Here is a 21,379-nt window from a genome sequence, read left to right as displayed (position 1 = left end):
TATATATATATATATATATATATATATATATATATGTTTGTATGTATCCATATACATATATGTACAGATATATATATGTATGTATGTATGCATGTATGTTTTCATGTGTATACACACACACACACACACACACACATATATATATATCCCAAATCCACAAAACCCTCCGCATCTCTTTCTCACCCCTGTGGCAGAAAACGTCTGTTACTGATCCCATTTCATCAAAAAAAAAACTTCTGATAAAACATTTAGTAAAGAACATTGGAGTTTTTTTAATTCAGAACAAAAGACTGTCCAGAAATGTTACTGTACAGTCACTCTGTCTCTCTGTGTCTTATAACCAGGAGAGCATGCTTCCTCGTTCATCAAATAATAGACAATAGACATGCTCTGGACGATAATTATCCTCTGCAATTATTTTCTTCTGAGTTGTGCTGTAACAGGTATTCGAGCACTCGGATACTCGCGATCTGCTTTAGAGATACTTGCGTATCTCTGCCCCCTCTGGGAGCAGAGATACCCTGCAGCACCTCCTTCGGCCGCAAACGTTTCATACAAGCGTCTTGAGTTGTCAGAGTTTCTGTGACAAACTGGGAGAGTCACGTGACTGAAAAATATCTGCAACTACGTGAAACCGTGAATAAAGAAACACGAATTAGCGTGTCGAAAACTGTATGTGTGTGCATCTATATATATATAATATAAAACTTGCTGTTGATGAAATAGTCTATTACTACACAGGGGCGGGTGGACAAACCACTTTGACATGAGCAGTCTTATGTCGTTGCAGTGATTTGGGTTTTTACAACAGAATTAAATAATATTGGGCATGGAAATTAATTATTTTAGACACATTTTTAATTGTTCATCTCGGCCCCCCAAAGTGTTGAGGACCCCCAGGCAATCGCCTACCATTCTCCTAATTTTAAGTCCTCCCCTGCAGTTAGCCCAGTTTCTAAAGGCTTTAATTATGGCGATTTTAATCTGATGCCAGTAAATGCTTTAGATGACTTAAAGTAACATGCATGCATGTGTATTAAGTCCAAATACATGCATGTAGATGTAACAGTCTGATGATTGATCAAAAGTATGCAACATAGAATGGGACGATGAAGATAACAGCATCATAGTTAGCATGAATCTCATTAAAAAATCTGAATGAAGCGGTAATGGGATTGCAACTCAGTATGTTATTCATTGTCTGTTTAGGCAAACTGTTAATCAGTTGTTTGAACAATACAACAAAATGTAAAGGCATCATGCTAATATGAGTTATCTACAAGCTCAGTCCACCAAATGTGCCTGTTAGAGCTCTGTTTATGTCAGGTCAATTTCAAATGGAAGTCTACCTATTTTATACACCTTGCACTGTACGTATGGTTTACAATTGATTTCAGAGTTAGCCATTAGTTTATGTTTTTATATTCAGGGATTGTAAATGCATTATTTTCTACTTTCTATTTGAACTCCTTGGTAACAATCACATACATTTGTGTTATTTTATGAAAGTTCTGTATATGCTGCTTTATTCAGGAGCCAAAAATAATGTCAGGCAGCTTCAAAGTGGTTAGCACAATGTTTGATGCAATACTCAAATGCAAATCTGCCAATGACCAGAAATATAATTCTAAATAGAAACACCTCGTCATTTTGAATTAACTTTTTAATCTCTCATACAGTGAGTCCAGTGTGTTTTTTACCTAAATCATTGCTGGTTTAGGCAAGGCAAGTTTATTTGTATAGCACATTTCATGTACAGAGACAATTCAAACATAAAACATTAGAAAAAACACTCAAAATAAATAGTAAATGTGTGATCATTAAAATAAAATTAAAAGAAAGTAAAAACATTTCAAGTTAAAATAAGCATAGATAAACAGTGCAGACGTAAACAGAGAATTAGAAAATTCTCAGTCCACTTTTTCAATTATTAAATTTATTAGGAGTCTTAGTCACAACAGTTACACACTATTGTCAAATCCACATTTTCTTAGCTTTATGTAAAATCACATAACTCAGATAAATGAGTAATAATAGAAATCAGCCACAGACAAGATTATATTTAAGATTATTTCTGATGTAATAACGCCTTATTCCATCATGTCATTAAGACTGCCAGTTTACTGACAGATGAGTATAAATCAGATTTGGAAAGACAGATATCAAATTTTTAAAAACAACATTGGCAGTCTAAGCTCTCAAGATGACATGGGATGTCATTATTAGTGCTTGTATTCGGAGTTATATCTTTTTTTAGATCCGTAATGACTTCTAACTGCCAAAACTCCGTCAAAGATGAGATGACGTAAATTGCCTCATCCGTGGTTATATTTAGGCTTTGGAAAAGACCCAACTTGAGTCACTTAAGGATGTATTTGGACTGGAAAAATCCATTGGTCTGGACCGAGTCTACTTCATTTGGTCTTGATCAAGTTTGCATTTGGTCTGTATTCAGACTGCAGTCAAATGGACATTTATGTTTCAAAACAAAGCTTGTAAACAAAACCATGTGACTGAAGTTCTCTTCAGTCATATTACACTGATACGTGTCATATAAACTGTCAGGAAAACAGTGTGAGAAGCAATGTGTATCACGATAAAAGTTGTTTTAATGAGCCTCCGTTTATCCAACCATATTTCATTGCCATGTCTCCTTGTTGCTCCAGACCAAAAATTTGCACCAGATTATCGGAGGAAACTAACTCTGGCTCACTTTGGAGCTTTCAGACATCCCGTTCAAGGCTTTGGGGTTGTTTTTTAGAAAGGGAATTCACCCTCCTTTCAAAAGAAGGATCATAAAATTTCCCTGTAAAGACCAAACCGTTGGTCCCCTGGGGATATATACTGATCTGATGTTGACATCGATTCCTGCTCATCCTGACTCGGCCCAGAGCACATGGCAGTGTTATGCAATCTGCTTCAACCCTCAGAGCTGTTCCCAACGTGGACTTGAGCCTTCCCCGCTTTGCTCAGTGTCTGATCTTTATTCACATGATGGCTCCACTTCTATTTGCTTTGAGATAGCAAGTATGTGTCCTCTTATGATTTAAGCACAATGTGAGTAATTATGCTCACTGTGATTGGCTCATGTTTTATTACCAAAGGTTACAGTGTCGTTAATCAGCATGGTTATCACTCCTGTTGTTAAAATGACGTCCATTCAAAGCAGTGGTCTGCTTTTTGGAGGTGGTGACAGGATGGATAGGGAGATGTACTAGTCTGTTTATTACATGTAACAGAAAATTGAGTTTTTCTCTTTTACTGCTGTTTATATAACAGTGGCCAATCAGCAATCTGTTTTTAGCAAGAAAATACTATAGGTTTCAGTTTTTGTTGATGGGTGTTGGAGAAAATAAGGCTTTCTTTTCATGAACAAGAGGATCTGAACATTAATCCATAATTCTGGCACATGATGCCAGTCACAGGCTTCACATTCACGTTACTTTGTTTACTAGGATTAGTTTAGGACAGGCTAAACTGGTGGGAAATAATGAGCTACATCTATTGACTGTATGTAGCAGGGATGGGCAACTTTTCAACTTGTGGGCCACAAAGAGTTTTAAAATTTGACAGAAGGGCCAGACCGGGAGGAGATGTGTGGAGTGTTTTGGTAATCCACCTCGTAAGAGACATAATATGGAATCTGAAAATATATATACAGTATATATATAGTATAACTGTGACTTTTGTTCCCATTTAGTGGTAATTACACCAATTGGTTGATGTCCTTCAGGAATATAGGTAAAGTTAAAGAAATGCTGCATTCATGTGGTGTTGGACTGATCGGAAAAATTACTCAAAAAATACACATAAATGTCAGAAGAACAACAAATCTTCCAACACCATATGAATGCAGAGAAACTTTCTGCACCTAAACAAAAGTCAATTTATATATAGTGCACCAGCTATGTGGAGACACCAGAAGTACAGGGAAAACAAGACATCATTAAGGATAATCTATATAATTTTCCAGTGTGGCGGGCCAAATTGAATAGCATAACGGGCCGCATATGGCCCCCAGGCCGTAGTTTCCCCACCCCTCGTATATAAAGAACTGGACTGAGTTCATAGAAATGCCTTACCTTTGGCTCCAGCAAAATGAAGCCAATTCAGTCACCATTTTTCTGTAATTTAAAAGCAGAAGCTAGTGATTGGTCGGTGGTTTAAACCCCCCAATTTAACCCCTCAACGCTGAGTGTCAAGCGGGTTGATATTGAGTCTCATTTTTAGTCTTTGGTATGACTATGCCTGGATTTGAACTTACACATTTCTAGTGTCAAGGTGGACACTCTACCACAAGGAAACTGAGCTGGGTATACAGTCAATGGGTTAAACTGAATAGACGAGCTGAGACAGTCTGTGAGCTCCACGCTGAAATCAGGACACAGTTGCAACAGGAATGGAAACTGTGACCTTAATCTCCAGATCATTCAGTGCTCACCTTGGTCGCGTATATCCTCTGTGATACTTTTAACCTGAAGCAGGATCTGATCATCCAGCAGCAACACACATAGCATACACATGATTTTTCTCAAAATTAACCTAATGGTTCAGTAACTATGAAGACGTAATGATTTCAGAGTTAGCTAGAACCTATTTTAATTTTGGCATTTCAGTGTGCAGCAGTGTGGTGGTATGGTGGTTAGCACTGCCACTTCCCAGTGACAAGGCTCTGGTTCAAATCCCAGCTAGATGTGGATCCTGCATGAATACATGAGTGTTCTTTACGCTCTCCAACAGGACACAAATATACTTCCTCATTTGATTAGTGGTTCTTAACTGCCCCAGAAGGTCATTGGTACAAAGACACCTCCAAAGGATTTGCAGCTTTCTTCACATCCAGCCTAAGATAGTGATTTAAAAAGAAACAAGGTGGAATTCCATTAATGAAAAAACTAAAACAAACTGTAAATAAATATTTAATTTCATAGAGCCAATGTTTTAAACTCAAGCAGGAGTGTAAATGCAGTAATCAATGTCTAAAGATATCTTTATGTGTACCTGTACCTGGCTCTTATTACTCAACCTTGTTTTCATATTTATTATGTAAACATTAGTTCTGATTTCAATTTTAATATGAGAATTCTGGTGGTGGCTTTACTGGACCATTCAAATCTACCTTAATGGATTGACCAAATAAGGTTTGTGAGGTTTTCAAGACACATCTTAAAGTCCCACTGCATCGCTTTAAATTTTTTATTTATTTATTAAAAAAACTTCCCAGTGATATTTTAATTATGATTATGCCGTAGATTAAAAATAACAATAACAAAAAAAAAAACACTGTTGTTTTCTAGGACATAGTTTCTGCAGAGCGACAGTTAATTCGAAATTCACCTCGGGGTTGTGGGCAGACTTTTGGCAGAGAACAAGCCTTCCCTGACTTCCCATCATTCCTTTGTTTACACTCTCTCTGGCTAGACTACAGCCCTCACAACCCCAACAGAAAGGATGAACAATTTGGAGATATCTAGCTGTACACCTTTGAGCCAGATTCCAGCTCAGAAGAGGAAAACAAAGTTGTTCATGAATCTATTTGTCTACAAGTTGATGCATCAGCATGGAAAAAAAAACACTCAGAGACACAGTTTTAAGCTTAATTCCCTTTACATATGTCCTCCATCATGAGAAAAATACCACAAGAATATGTTAAAAACACCTAAAACCCAATTGTCATTGAAGAGGGGGTTTAAGGGGAGAGTAGTTGTGTCTTTCAGTTCTCTTGAGGCTCATTAAAAAAGGAACATATCATTGTTATGCATGTAAATGGTATACTTGTATAATCCTTAACTTCATTCAAAGAGGGCCCAAAGTGCCCAAAGTATAACCACCAGAAGGAATGTGGTGTTCAGTGTCTTGCCCAAGGACACTTGGACACATCAGCAGGGAAGGCAGGAACCAATCTTCCAATTGTTGCCCAACCACTTTACCTCTGTACCAGAGTCATGTTGTTATGTGAAGTATTCATAAGGCTAATTTAAGTTGCACACACTTGTGACGTATGGTGCCCTTATGCTACTATGAAGTTGTTGGTAAAGGATTAATCACAACCATTCTTACAGCTAGATAGTCAGTGGGCAAAAAATGGGCAAACCTGTCTGAGGCCCACAGGGGGTATGTACTGATTATGTAAAAGTGTAGTGTTGTATGAATGTAGAAAGAGGTGTAGATGAACCTTTTTGTTTTGCGGACTCACCAAGTGATCTACAGTTGTGACTATGGCATTAGACAACATAAAAAGTTGACACATTCTCATCCCCCACTTGTCACAAATTGACGTTTGGTTAAGGACCCTCTGTGTCACTTTTTGACGTTTTGGTTGTCCCCAACTCATCGTTTATTGACGTGATGGCTGTTCCCATTAAATCACGGGTGAATCGGAACTGGTCCAGTACTGGGATGTGGAGCACACCAGTACAAACCCGGTACAGGTACCCTTACCCAACACCAGACCAGATGCGGTACCCGACCCGAACCAGTACCAGATGTGGTACCAGGCGCAAACCGGACGTGGTACCTGATGTAAACCAGTACCAGGTTAAGGTTAGGGTACTGGTACTGGGTTAGGGTACCGGTGCGTGGCATGTCACAAGGACCAGTGCACATCTGGTACCGCAGACGGTAATAGGTCCGGAGGATTGCGGTCCCTTGGTTTTATGAACAGCCATGACTTTAAAATACGATTAGTTGGGGACTCCCACAATGTCGAAAAGTGACGCGGAAGGGTCCTATGTGACAAGTTGGGGATGAGAATGTATTGAAAGCACACCCTAGTCCCCTTCAAAAAACCCTACCCTATGTCCTCCTTTGCCAACATATTCTCATTTCCCAGTCATCAGATATTGACGTTTGGCTAAGGACCCTCTGCGTCACTTTTTAATGTTTTCGATGTCCCTAACTCGTAGTTTTTTGACGCGCTGACTGTTTCCATTAAATCACGGGTACCCAACCTCTGAGCCGTGAACCGGAACTGGTCCAGTAGCGGGATGTGGAGCGCAGCGGTACCCTTACCCAACACCGGATCAGATGTGGTACTGGACACGAACCAGTCCCAGGTTAAGGTTAGGGAACTGGCACTAGGTTAGGGTACTGGTACTGGACGGGTCCCGAGGACCATTCCGCTTCCGGTACCGCGTCCCGAGGATTGTGGACCCCTGTTTTACGAACACGCGAAGGGGTTAACCAAACGTCAACATGTGACGACATGGGGATGAGAATGTGTTGAAAAAGCAGATCAGTTCTTTGATGATCCCCTGAGTGTCTCCACTCCACAGGGATTGGACTCCTTGAGTCATAACTTTGTAACAAAGACTTCAATTTACTGATTTTCCTCATGGATAGGAGTTGTTTTTCTGCAGGTATGCATCTGTTTCAACTCGTCCGTTTAATGTCACTTTCTCTCAGACGTTCTCTGTGAAAGGAAACAGATCCAGTAAACTTGAGTTCCACTGTTGGTTTAGTCAGGTTAGTGGACAGGTATCTGCTGGTGTTCTGAGAGGATTTTAAGCCCTGGAAAACGTGTGGATGAATCACACCTTTTTTTTTTTTTGTCCTCTCTCCCACACACTCTCCTTCAGGGAAGACTTAGTTCTGCTGACAATAACAAGATGAGCAACATTAGCCTACACGTCCTTTCTCCTCACTGTAGCCCACTTAGGATGGAGGGTTGGCTTGGGCACTTTGCTGCTACACAGAGTGAGTGCAGGAGCGGGATTGCTAGTGTTCATGACTGCGCCTGCTTCCTGTCTCTGCTCAACCTGCTGGAGGCTGTGCTTTCATGGCTGTTTGAAGCCGGCATCTTAAAAGCTCCTCCTGCCTTTAAACATTGATCTGCTGTTGATCATCCGGCCTGCAGACCACTCGCCCAATCAGCATTTTTTCTTCTCCAACGCTCATGTCTCTGTGCAAAAGACATGGTTGGGATTCCGCGCTATGAGTGGGACATGTGCGAACCGTGTCCAGACAAACTCGGTTGAACCGACCTTTTTGGGTTTTTTTGCTTCCTACTTAAGAGGCTATTTAAAAAGTGACCCGGGATCAGCCTACACATTCACATGGATGCACAAAAGTGATGGGCCTTTCTGAGCTACAGTAACAGTTTAGGACATTGGTTTTCAAAAAACTTGTTCCAGGGAGGAGCTGATAGGGCAAAATGTTTGAGGGTTTTCCAGGACTTTTTAACTGCTATCATTCAGTGCAAATACAAACTTTTTTCTGTTTTACAATCATTCAGAATTAACTTCTGGGGGCTTCTTTCTCACTGTGTGGACTGTGTCTGGATGACAGCTGCTTCCACTGTTTCTGTGACTCTGTGACTGAATTTGAAGGCTATCCCGCATTCATCCGAGTGGAGAAAAAAAAAAAAGGTGTTGGGGGGTGGGGGGTATTGTTATCTCTAATAAAAATAAGAAAAATGTCAGAAAGTTCAGGAAACCTGAGCAGGCAGCCCCCGCACCCCGCAGCGGCTGTCTGTCTTCCGGTGTATTTAGCGAGCAAGCTCCGTTGGGCTAAAGGAGGCGGGGTGACTGCAGCCAGAGAGCCGCTCCGGCGAGCAATCTGCCTAGTGTGTATCTCTTCTTCCCCCGCCCTGGTGACTCCGCGGCTCCTGTGAGCGGAGGAATTAGATGGACGTTCAGGACAAAAACACTCACATTGGTTAATATTCTGCCCACTGAGTGACTCACTGAATATGTCACGTGTCCAAAGCTGAGTTCCTGATTGGCAGATGCGATGTGGAGACCTGTCAAACATCAGATATTTAAATTTTGACTGCGCCGCACTCATCGCTCAAATCGCGCCACAGGAATTCACTTCGCCTCAATTCGCGTCTGTTCCAGTGAGTTAACATTGAAACTGTCCGAATCCATCGCACGAATCGTGCTCATTGTGAATGCTGCAGCTGCATGGAATAATATACAATTCTTCTAATGAACTCCTGCTGCTCTGCAGAAACTTTGTCCCTGTCAGAACGCCAGTGTTTTGATTTAGCTAAAAACAGCCTAATCGTGATTAAAAGACCACTAGGAACACTGAAAATACATCAAACGATGATCGGAGTGGGATTTAAAGCACATGGTCAAGTTTGGAATTTCCTTTAGTCAGATCTTCACACTGCTCTCATTAAAAGTGTGACTGGCTGATAAATCAGGAGAAGGCTTCTTCACTAAGACCCTCTGAAGTGAGTCTCACATTTCAATGGAGGGACTGTGGAAGGTGACGCTAAAGTCAGTCATTTGTTAGAAGGGGTAAAAAATGAAAATGTTAATGGATGAAGTATGCCGAAAAACTGTTCTGGAAGTCGATTTTTGACATTTTTGACATTACGTCCCTTTGGACAGGCTGAAAAACTGGGTTGGAGTCATCCGAATCTGCTTTAACCCTTCCGCTCTCTTTGGGTCCAGATGACTCCAACCACATATTGATGTGTGATTCCTTCTATGACAAATGTGGACAAAGGTGGACAGGATTTTATGTCTGTCATGGACATTAGTGAAACTCAAAAATCAATGATAGAAAAAGTTCAGCGCACTGTCTTGGGGGGTCCAGATGACCCCACTTATAATGTAAACAAACCAATAAGAGCGGAAGGGTTACACTGGTTCACTTCATATCTCACTGGTAGATCCTTTTCCATGTTATCCTCTAAGTTTAAGTCCTCCTCTGCATCCCTCTCTTCTGGTGTGCCACAAGGCTCTGTTTTGGGACTTTACTGTTCATTTCATATCTGCTGCCTTTGTAGCATATTTTAAGCGCTTTTAATGGCATTTCTTCCCATTTTTATCCTAATGATTTTCAGCTTTATGTGTCTTTTAAACCTCAGGATGTTTTTAAAATACAGATTTTACGCAGCCCCCCCCGTGAATCCAGCTGCACTGGCTCCCCATCCACTTCAGAGTGCAGTTTAAAATCCTGGTTTAAACTTATAGAGCTTTTAATAACTAAGCACCAGCCTATATAACAGACCTTGTGCAGCCGTACAATCTCAGCAGGTCCTTCAGATCATGTGACCAGGGCCTTTGCAGCAGTGGCTCCATCTCTCTGGAACTCCCTTCCTTTCAGCCTCAGATCTGTTGACTCACTGTTTTCTATCAAAAAGCAGCTAAAAACACATCTTTTTAAAATTGCTTTTTCTTAACTCTGTTTTTACATTCTGTGTTTTACTTTGTATTTTACTGTGCACCACTTTGGGATTTTTATCCTGAAAGGTTCTATATAAATAAAGATTATTATTATTTTTATGCTCTCTGCATTTTTAATCCATCTTCCTATTGCTCATTTCCTTCCCTCTCTCTGTCTCCTACAGGGCCGTATCTGCAGGAAAGCAGGAAAGTCCAAGAAAGCCTTCAGCCGTAAAGAGGCTGAGGCCACCTTTAAGTCCTTGGTGAAGACCCATGAAAAGTACGGTTGGGTGTCCCCGCCCGTGTCTGACGGCTGAGCGCCGGGCTGCTGTCTGAGCGAGCCAGACCAACGCTGCTAGCTCTGACACACTAAACTCAACAATGTTCACCTTTGGCTGTTTCACACTGGAATTTCTCTTTTTCTCCTTTTTAGCGCTCTTTTATTTTTGCCTCCTCATTCCTGAAAGAACTTTCCTCTGCGCAAAAAAAAAGAAAAAAAAAAGATTTGTCGATGACTTCATGGAGTATTTCACCTGTTTTGGGAACAAGGGACAACTCTGTGTGTGAGTGTGTGTGTGTGACATCATCACCTGTGTGGTTGGACACTGAAACTCTACATGACACTGAAGAAGACTCTGCTGTCTGTCCTTCATCACTGAGCTGAGTCCCATGGTGTTGTTTGCATATAAATGAAGCCGTTCCTGTTTAATATATGAGCAGAGCAGTGGCATTTACACCTGCTGACACTCCCTCCTCCCCGCCTGATGGACCGTCCCATGGCCCTCAGTTCATTGCAACTTAAGATTGTAAATCACATGGAGCTCTCACTTCTTCTTTTGTGGTTAAATTCCGATGAAAGATGGTTTAGATTTGTAATGGAGGACACCAGTTTCACGCTCTTCTTCTGCTTTGTCCGTGTGTTTGGGTGTGCCGGAGCAGAAGAAGACTTGAATTCCCACAATGCAGCTGGTAAACTGAAGGCTTTGTGTGAATTTGAGGGAAGAAACTGCAAAATGAGCCTTTTTGAGAGGCACTGGGATTGCTGAACTTCTTGCTCACTGTGCTGCTCGTTTGCTTGAAATGTTTGGCTGGGAGCTGAAGGCGCACACAGGCAGAACCCGCCTCCAAAGTCGCACCTTGCTAGGCTAGGCGGTTGCAAAATGGCCGTGGACAGATATTCAGTTCTGTTGTGTGGAGCTCCACCCTTTAAAAGCACTTCATGAATGTCTCCCCCGAACCACGCTGCAGCACCGGCCTCCCGGTCAGACCGTCCCGGTGGTCCAGTGGGGTTTTTGTTTCTCCATCTGCCACTTAAATGTCAGAGGCAGAGCTGCTAATTGGTTTGACATTTCCACAGAGCTTCATTAGAAAAGAGCAGCAAGAGCAGGATGTAACTCTTCCTCGACAAACCTATTTTTAGGACGGAGGGGGCTCCTCTATGCTGCTAGAGTGCTGTGTTAGACTCCCTTCATAAAGAAGTGACAGCATCTGGTGTGTGATCATGTCCTCTTTTCCAGGGTTAATGTTGTCGTGATCTTTCAGCTTCAGCAGAGAAACCGTAAAGTCTATAACTCTAAAGACAAAAGATCCGCCACTGCGAGTTCGCCGGCTTCCAGAGAATCACTTTGTGATATAGGTTAGACTGGTAGTTTGCAGACACTAACTGGTTGAACTGATTACGCTGTATTATATCTGCATGTGATACGTGATTGGTAGCTAGCTACTGTATATCTTTTTCGGTTTCTTTTTTTTAAAGAAAAGCAAGGGAAAAAGAAAAATGCAAGTTCTTTTTTTTTATTTTAGCACCTTTTTTGCGTTTGGTACTGTACAAACTTTCCTTTCTCTGCGTCCTAAAAAATGTCACATTGTGTTCAATGAATGTTTGTGTTTTAATTTATTTGTGGTTTGCCAAAACGATGATTTTTGAAGCATGTTGCAGGTGTTGTCCTGACGAACAGGAAGAAACAAAAGAGCGATAGCCTGTACATTTGTGTGAAGGGACGAGGTGTGTTTATTTTCGGGGGGGTTCAGGGGTTGGATTGCCTGAAGACGATAAAGAAGGTGTTTCCTCTCTCTGTGATGTCACCATCACCCCTTCCCCATTGGTCCACACACTGATCCGCAGCCTCAGTCTCAGATTTGGGATCAGTTTGGCCTCCCCGAGCTTCAGACTCATCAAAGGAAGCTGACCCCAGGTCAGTTAGCGTGGAGAACACCATCCTAGTCCGGACTTGAAGGTTTTGTCTGGCCCGAGGTCTTAAAAGGTGAAAGGTCATCGTTGAGACCAAACAGGAATGTGCAATAAAAGTTACAGCTTATTAAAACTGCCATGGTTTTGTGTTTTTGTTCTGGATGCACGTCTTCAGTGACCCTCGTCTGGATGCCGTGACCTTTTAAGACAGACTGGAAGGATGAGAGCTTCTGTCAGCGAGAACTGAGTCCTGCCCAACCAGCAATGCTAAGTAGGCCCCATTTGGTTTAAAAGTGGGAAGAAAATTTGGACCCCAAATGGGTGTGTCCACAGTTTCTGTGCTGGCCCCACCTGTGTTTGACTGCATTGGCTTAAGTGGACACTCAGTGGGTTGGCTCGCTATGCTAGCTAGCCATCCAGTGAATCCGTAGCAAGTTAGTGAGTTCTACTGTAGAGAGCTAGCAAGCTCCGCTGTAGCGACTGCTTTAGAGAGCTAGCAAGCTCTACTGTAGGGAGTATGGTTGTAGAGAACTAGTGAGCTCCACTGTAGCAAGCTAGCGAGCTCTACTGTAGCGAGTATGGTTGTAGAGAGCTAGTGAGCTCCACTGTGGAGAGCTAGCGAGCTCTACTGTAGAGAGCTAGCAAGCTCCGCTGTAGCGAGCACTGCTTTAGAGAGCTAGCAAGCTCTACTGTAGGGAGTATGGTTGTAGAGAGCTAGCGACCTCTGGTGTATCATACTAGCAAGTTGTGCTGTAGCGAGCTTGGGAGCTCCGCTGTCCACGAAGCGGCTAGCGTAGCGAGCCAACCCACTGAGTCCCATCTTAAAAACGTGGGCAAATACAGGTGGGGCCACCACGGAAACTGTGGACAAACCCAATAGGGGCCCACATTTATACCCACTTTAAAACCATATGGGGCCCACTTGGCCTTGCTGGCTGGGTATATGAACAGATTGATCATGAGAACATTTCTTGGTTTCGATTCAAAATGGCACTTCTTTTTGTTTGCAAGTTGTTTGTTATGTTTAACTGTTCAACAAATGTCGCAGCCACAAAAGCTTCAGCCTCCTTCACCCAGTCCAACACTAAAGCCTCCAAGAAAATAGGAGCCAGTTATCAGAGTTCTGCTGAAGATCAGATCTCAGAGCAAAATCCAGTAGAACCTGTAGAAAACTCAGCAAATATGAGGCAAAAGGTTATATATTAAGGTGAATTAGTCATGTGTAAACTATAAACATTTGTTAATTTATGAATGAATTCTTCACAGGTGAAAAAACACAAGTTCTTTCAGAATTCTTTGATGTCCTTCCCAGTGGTATTTGTGGGGTAAAAATTCACCTCTGACTGTGGGTGAGGCTGTGGGTGCAGAAGTAAGCCTCTGCTGATATCCCATCATCCCTTTGTTTACACTCTTTCCTGCTAGCTTATAGCCCGTCACAACCGCAAGCTAACATTAGGGGTGCAAGAAAACTGACGAACAGTTTAGATCCAGATTCCAGTTCAGACGAGGAAAACAAAGACGTTCATGGATCTATTTGTGCTCAGAAACATAGTTTTAATCTCAATATTCAGGCGTTTGGGGGAATAATGATAAATCAACCCTTCATTGACTTTCAATACTTCAAAAAAGACAAATATGAATTATTCACAAAGTAAGTTACCTTGATCACACAAACAACTTATTTAGAAGAACTTAGATTTTATGATTTGGTAGAATACTACACAGGTCAAATAATAGTCAAAGTAGAAAAAAAATATTACCAAAAATTATGAAAATGTATTCAGTAAAAGAGATTTAAAAAAAGTAGATTTATTTCATAAAAGCCACGCACAAACATAAAAACTATTTTGTGTGTCCCTGTGTGGAGCATTTAAAGCGATGTCCAAACATAAACAAGTTAGTAAGAAATATAGAAATATGATATAAATATACAAAGCATAAACAAACTGTGATATATCTATAAATGTTGTGAGGGTACACTTGGGGAATAGCATTTAAATGGAACTAAATGAGTCAGTGGCGGTTCTGGCATAGATGTAGTCCTGGGCCAGCCACCCATGTAGCGTACCTGTGTGCATCCAGTACCTCATCCAGTACCTCATCCGGTACCGCATCCCGAGGGTTGTGGACCCTTGATTTTACGAACAGCCAACATGTCACAAACCAACGAGTTCGGGACATCTAAAATGTCAGAAAGTGAACCAAACGTCACTATCAGATGACTTGGGGATATTAATGTGAAACATGTTGGATGGAGAGACAGGTATTCTCTTTAAAAATCAGATTATTTTTGTGTGAAAGCTGCACACCTGTCCTTAATGTTTAAACTCAGAGGTTTGGCAGAGGAGAAATAATATTAAAGGTTTTTTTTAGCTTATGCACTTGTCCTACACTTTCTTCCATTGATGGAAGCTCAGATAATAACATGCTTTAACCTTGAGAAAGGTCCTTTCAGCATGAAGCAACCTATCATCCAGACCATGAGTTCAGAATATCCATCATCTCGAAGAGAACAAGAAAGGCTGTAAATATGTCACCTGACAACAGATGTGAACCCCACATTATTGAAGTTCCTCTTGGTCGGATAAAGTGGTTGATGCGTTTCCTAAGACGTTTGAGTCAAAAGACGGCTCCAGCTGCTTCTTGTTGGTTTGTGTGTAACGGACTGAAAGCAGGTGAGTAAAGATGATTCTTGCAGAAAGATGTCGCCTCTTCCGTCACTGCTTCAGGATCTGAGAGCGCGGGGGTGAACTCCCTCAGTCAGACTGCACTTAGCTCTTATGCAAGTTCAGGCGCTTGATGGAGGCTGGCCAGCTCCAACAGCTTTTTTCTTCTTTCTTTGCCATTCTTAGCAGTCTAAGAGTGACTATAAATGTTTAATAGGCACAGTGCATGTGGGAAAAAGTATTTTTAGCCTCCACTGCTGCAGAAAGCAGGCTTTTTGTTTGATGTTATATTTATAGTTTTGGATTCATTTGATTTGGTCTGCAGCCTTAAATCATGGGCGAGATCCTGCTGTCCACAGGTAGCAAGCCGTCTCTACAGGAGACACTGAAAGGTTTGACTTTTACAAATGACATTTGCGACTAAGCACGAGGCGATTCCTCTGTCCCAAAGGAAAAATAAAGCGATAGAGAGTAGAGGAACACCGATGTGGGAGGGATCTATGGGAAGGACGGATGTTGAAATTCAAAGCACACCTTCATTTTGGCACCAAGACATGCACGCATGAACACGAGCGGCAGACAGCAGGGAGAAATGGATCGGCGAGGCTGATCTGCTTCTGCTGGAATAAAAGAGTTATCAAGAAAGAGTGTTTTCATTCTCTCTAGTGTCAGAAGTCGTCTGGTGTAAAGAGACCAAATCCCTGGAAGCATCTCCTCCAAAAAGCTTCAGACGCACCAACAGACTCATTATCTGGCAGGGCGCCCTCATCATCTCCTGGATCGATACCATGAGGAGTCACAATGGTAGGACTCTTCCAAAAGCACATCGAGCGGTGTGTGGAGTTATCTCCCTGTCTAAGCTTTCAGAATGCAAATCAGACTGAACGAGAAGCCTCACGCTGGCTGAGGACGGTAGATCCGCCACTAAAACACACTGTCATGAACAGATGCCGCAAAAGAAAGAGAAATGCTATGGCAACAGCCTTGGTGGATGGATGGGTTCTTCTTTTTCTTGTGCAGGTTTTTTTGGCACTACATCCTTCTCCCTCCCCCCCTCCTTCCTACGCCGTCTTCCTGACAGGAGCAACGCAGCCACCCTGACTGCTAATGAGCGGCGAGGCTTTTGCTGAGTGTTTGTGCAAGACCTGCGCTAGGATTGTGGAGGAGGGCAAGGCTGCGAGCAGGAAGAGATAAAGGGAGACGCGCTCTCCAGCTCCCGATCTGTTTCCTCTCTGTTACTAGGCAACACCTGCAGGCATGCACTAAATAAAACCTCCAACTCTTTATTCACCCCACCGCCCGCGCTAAACTCTCTGCTCATCACCTCATCCATCTTTCCTTCCTTCACTCACTCATCTCATTGCACCCCGAGATTCTCACCGCGAAGTGCAACATCCCGTCATAACGCTCACTTCCTCCTCCTTCACAATCCCTTCATGAGGCCTTTTCCAGGCTGGGCTCGTGCTTGGGGCTCCTATCACCCCTCACTCCTCTCTAGAGATACACTGCATCTCTTCGTCCATCTCCCTCCAGAATGTATCCTTCTCTAGTTCATTACCACTGACAACATTCAACATTACACCTTCAACTTCCAGCTTCAGATTCATCTCCCTGTCTGAATCTTCTCTTTATCTCCAGAACACTCTTATCAAACTCCTCTTTAAGGATCTCTCCTCCTTCCTCCCTCTCACCCACACCATGATAAACTGCTCCCAACCTAGTGTTGGTCATTGTTAACCCAGCTCACAACTGATCCAGAATGAAGGTTCTGTGGGATTTTCCTGATTGGTTTGGCATTGGTTTTATGAGGGAAAAACTTCCAGACTTAACCTAAATTTGGGATGGAATAAAATATGTATTTTATATTGTTTTCATTCAAACACAAAAAAAGGAATTCTGAGTCCCACCTTATAATACAAGGAGACAGGGTTTGGGCCCCCTCTGAGTCACTTTTTGACGTCTTGGATCTCCCCAACTTGTCGTTTTTTGACGTGCTGTTTCCATTAAATCAGGGGTCCCCAACTTGCCGGCTGCGAACCGGTTCCAGTCTGAGGGTCGCTTGGTACCCGGCCACAGACAGGGACCAAAAAACACATACACTAAACAGGGGTCCCTCACCACCAGGCCGCAAACCGGTACCAGTCCGAGGGCCACTTTGTACCTGGCCAAAGACATTAATCAAAGTTCCCCAAGCTCCGGGCCACGAACCAGTGCCAGTCCGAGGGCAAATTGGTACCTGGCCACAGACACTATCAGGGGTCCCCAAGCTCCGGGTGGTAAATTGGTACCAGTCTGAGGGCCACTAAGTACCTTGCCACAGACACTATCAGGGGTCCTCAACCTCCGGGCTGTGCACCGGCACCGGTCTGAAGGCCTCTTGTGACCTGGCCACAGACACTATCAGGGGTCCTCAACCTCTGGGCTGTGCACCGGTACCAGTCTCAAGGCCTCTTGGTACCTGGCCACAGACACTAATCAGGGGTTCCCAACTTCCGAGCCGTGAACCGGTCTAAGGCCTGCTTGGCACCAGGCCACAGACAGGAAAAAAAGGCATACCCTAATTGGGGCTCCCCAACCATTGGGACGTGGATCTGTACTGTAGCAGTACCGCAACCCTAACCCAGTACTTGGTACCAGCTCTGTATCTACTACCACGTCTGGTACCTTGTTCAGTACCGTGTCCCGAGGGTTGGGAACCCAACAACCAGCATGTCAAAAAAAAAAAAAACAAGTTGGGTACACCCAAAACGACACAGAGTGGGGTTGAACCATGCATCCACATATTAGGAGTTAGAAAGGAGAATGTGTCGGAACAACACAAAATCATTGAGTTCTGTGTCTGCAGAGGTTTTCTGTGGTTAGATAAGTTGAACTGAAAAGTATCTTTACAGCCACATGTCTGTACAAGGATTTTTGACCAACTCAGTCCGATACTGCAGAGCCAGGTTAAAAAGACACACAAACACACACAGCTCTGCATAACGGAGTAAACAGTCAATCCCGGAGATTTACTAGCCGATTTGAAAAGAGCGAGCAGCTCCATGCTGTTGTGTGTGTGGAGAGCCGAGTGGGATTTGGTTTAATCCAAACATGAAACACTGGATTCACCCCATCACACACGTGCCATGTCCACCCCCACCCCCCGCCCGGACAGTCTCTGTCCCACCAAGAGTGTGCTAGAATGTGTCTGCTGCAGCCTCCTTTATCGTTGTGTAACAGCTTGATTATGTAATCCTCAGCATATATGCATCCCCACAAGGCTAAGTGCTGCAAGCCATGAACTATGCAAGAGCATTAGATTAAGGACAGGGGGGGGTAGAAGGTGGAGGGAGGAACAGGGACACTGAGGCACCCAAAGTACTTCTATTCCTCTTAGGTCCTCCAGCAACAAGAAACAAAAGCAAAGAAGTGTGAAATGACCTTATGTGTCGTTCCTGAATTTATATTCAGTTTTAAAAGATGCAAAGCAAAATGTCCAAACCAAACATTTTTTTATGAGAAAGACAGAAGGGAGAGCTGAAGCAGCAAAGCAGGTGGATGCTGTCAGGACACTCCTCTACTCCCAGACTGCACTGCTAGAAAAAACAAATTCTCTTTTTTTTAAAAAACAAAAACAAAACAAATGGTATTAAATAAATACACTTAACAGAAACTTTTGTAAACAACTTATTTCTATTTTTGTGATCCTCAAACCATCGTCTTGGACAGGGATGACAAACTCATTCACACAAGGGTACAAAATCCAAACACACCTTAAGTAACCATTTATTGGACATTCTAAAACTAAACTCTTAACACTTTATAACCGTAACTTTTTAACATTATTATGAAATATAAAATTACCTGCGATAATGCTAGTGTGAATGCTGTGAGCTGAATTTGGACGCTGAAGATGCAACTGATGATAGCTGAAAACGCTGAAGTAAATAGTTGAAAACGCTGAAGCTGATAGTCAGCTATAATATCATCTAAATGCCAAATTAGCGTAAAAAATACTAAACAAAAAACCTTAGGTTAGCAAAAACAGCTAGAATGTGGCTGAAAAAAACTGCTAAACTTCAAGACATCCTAAAAAACTGAAAAAAGCCTAAATTAGCCAAAACAGCTATAGTGTAGCTGAAATATTAGCTAAACTCCAAAACGGTCTAAAAAACTTAAAAAGAAAAGCCTAAATTAGCCAAAAAGCTAGCATATAAATATTAGCCTAACTTCAAAACAACCTAAAAAGAAAAGTCTAAATTTGCCAAAACAGCTAGCATGTAGCTGAAATATTAGCTAAGCTCCAAAGCAACCTCAAAAATTAAAAGAAAAACATAAATTAGCCAAAACAGCTTGCGTGTAACTGAAATATTTGCTAAAGGGCAAAATAGACTAAAGGATCATAGTAAATACCAAAATAGTCAAAAATTAGCCAAAAAGCTAGCATATAAATATTAGCCTAACTCCAAATAGCATGAAAAAATCTTAGTAAATTCCAAAATAGTCCAAAAATCTAGCAGAATGCCAATTTTTAAAACCTAAAAACTGTAACTTTTTAACATAATTATGAATAATCAAAAATCAGGAATATTATTCCAGAATAAATCAACCTAAAACTTAAACAACTTTCAATATTTTACTCTCCATAAAAATATATTTTGTTAAAATTATACAAGTTAGAAATAAGCACAAGATAACATCAGGTCATTAATAACAATAAAATAAAATGATCTGAAAGGACTCGACTTTGACCTTAACCACTTACAAAATAAACAGAAAAATAATAGTAAGAAAATTCTGCACTAAAACTGTTCCATTGAGGATGAATCAAAGCTGTGGCTTCCATCCAGCAGTTTTCTTTAAAAAGCTGAAAGTGTTTTAAAAGCTCTTCAAGGAAGAACCTCATCAGAAGAATCAAAGGTTGAATTCCAAACACGAGAGAACACAAGTCTCCGGATTATTTGGGGTTTTTTTTCTGCATTTTGTCCTCAAAGTTTAATTTTTTTGAAAGTACTTTTGGTTCTATGGGCAACAGTGCCTGTAAAACGTGAAAGCTCGACGAGCCACGTGTGAAGAGTTAACCCTTTAACACTGGAGCTGATGTTTTTTTAACTTTTCAACCGTTAACATAATTCCAGTAAATTCTGAAGGAGAAAGGTGCTGCTTTTCTCCTTCAGAATTTACTGGAATTATCCTGTTAACGGTTGTAAAGTTACAGTAAATCAAAGAACACTAGACGTTCGATGTTAAAGGGTTAATGTCCCTTCAGCCCATTTCATTGTTTAAAAAAAAAAAAATCCCCATTGTTTCTGGTTCTGACAGGTTTGTTGAGGAGAACCAGGATTCTCCGTCTGAACGTTCAGCTGAGCGAGTCGTGGACGCAGGAATTGAGGGAAAACCCAGAGAGGAGCTGGATGCTGTGTGGTCCCTCTGTCTTCCCGTCGCCATGAGAGCCAGGAGCCTTGTTGCCATGACAGCTGTTGTCATGGCAGCAGCTCTGGGTAATAAACAGAAGAAAGAGACGTCCATCCATCTCGAGCTGCTGTGCGGCGGTGACAGGATGAACACTTTGAGACGTAAAGGTGGAATTTCTTCTTTAATAAAAACGTTACATTTCAAACTGAAAGGATCCAGATTATGAAACCATTTTTCAAGCACACAAAGTGGTTAAAACTATTTTACGTGATCAGGATTTTTGTCTCGGCTGACAGCCCGACAACATAAACCTTAATAGATGTTTCATGTGGTTGAAGGAAGCCACACCTGTGCTTTTCATTCTATAGTGGTAATTTTATTAAACTGTAAAGACGGATGTTACAAAGGAAAACCAGCACTACACCATAATACCTCCTCTGCTGTGCTACAAAACAGGAGTGACATCACCTGTTGTATAACTAGTTATAACTGAACACACCGTTATAAACGAGTCTATCATTTGTTTGTTTTTAACTTAAAATTTAGTCTCCACTAAATCAACTGAAGGTTTTTCATCCTGATCCAAAGGGATCAGATGAGTCTTCTGTTTCTAAGACCCAAACCGTTAATATGTCAAATGTTAGTCTAATTAAAGGACTTTGCTGAAATAAAGAAAAATAAATTATAATCTCCACAGAGTGGCATCAAAAATAAAAAAAAATCAGATACTGCAAGGCTTTTTAGAAGCTGATGAGCATCAAGCGGATTGTCTAAGATCTGCATGTAGTTCTGAAACCACCTCACTCTCCTCAGTGGAAAACAAACACTCCTCAAATAAACCAGATCAATGACTTAGGGTCTGCAAAAGGAAAATAAAACCTTTTTAAAAAGTATAACTGTAAAAAGAACGCAAGTCGTAAAATAAAAAATAAAACTTGATTCAACTCATTTACAAACAGTTGAAGGACATTATGTATCTTTTGACAGATTTTTGAGTTCAACATTTTCTA

At 41.8% G+C, this 21,379-nt stretch overlaps 1 protein-coding gene across 2 annotated transcripts in view; it reads left to right on the top strand.

The window, feature by feature from the left end:
- The window catches only part of ube2ql1 (ubiquitin-conjugating enzyme E2Q family-like 1), a 16,001-nt gene extending 3,555 nt beyond the window's left edge, over positions 1-12,446 (top strand). For both annotated transcript variants that reach the window (XM_024257907.2, XM_024257908.2), the window contains exon 3: positions 10,304-12,446. In XM_024257907.2, the coding sequence (XP_024113675.1) occupies positions 10,304-10,435 (132 nt within the window). In that variant the 3' untranslated portion in view covers positions 10,436-12,446. The remainder of the gene's footprint in view (positions 1-10,303) is intronic.
- Positions 12,447-21,379: the final 8,933 nt, after the last annotated feature.

Source organism: Oryzias melastigma, linkage group LG11 (assembly GCF_002922805.2).
Source record: "Oryzias melastigma strain HK-1 linkage group LG11, ASM292280v2, whole genome shotgun sequence".
NCBI classification, from domain to species: domain Eukaryota; kingdom Metazoa; phylum Chordata; class Actinopteri; order Beloniformes; family Adrianichthyidae; genus Oryzias; species Oryzias melastigma.
The sequence above is the reverse complement of the archived record's forward strand: the minus strand, read 5'-3'. Positions and strand labels throughout refer to the sequence as shown.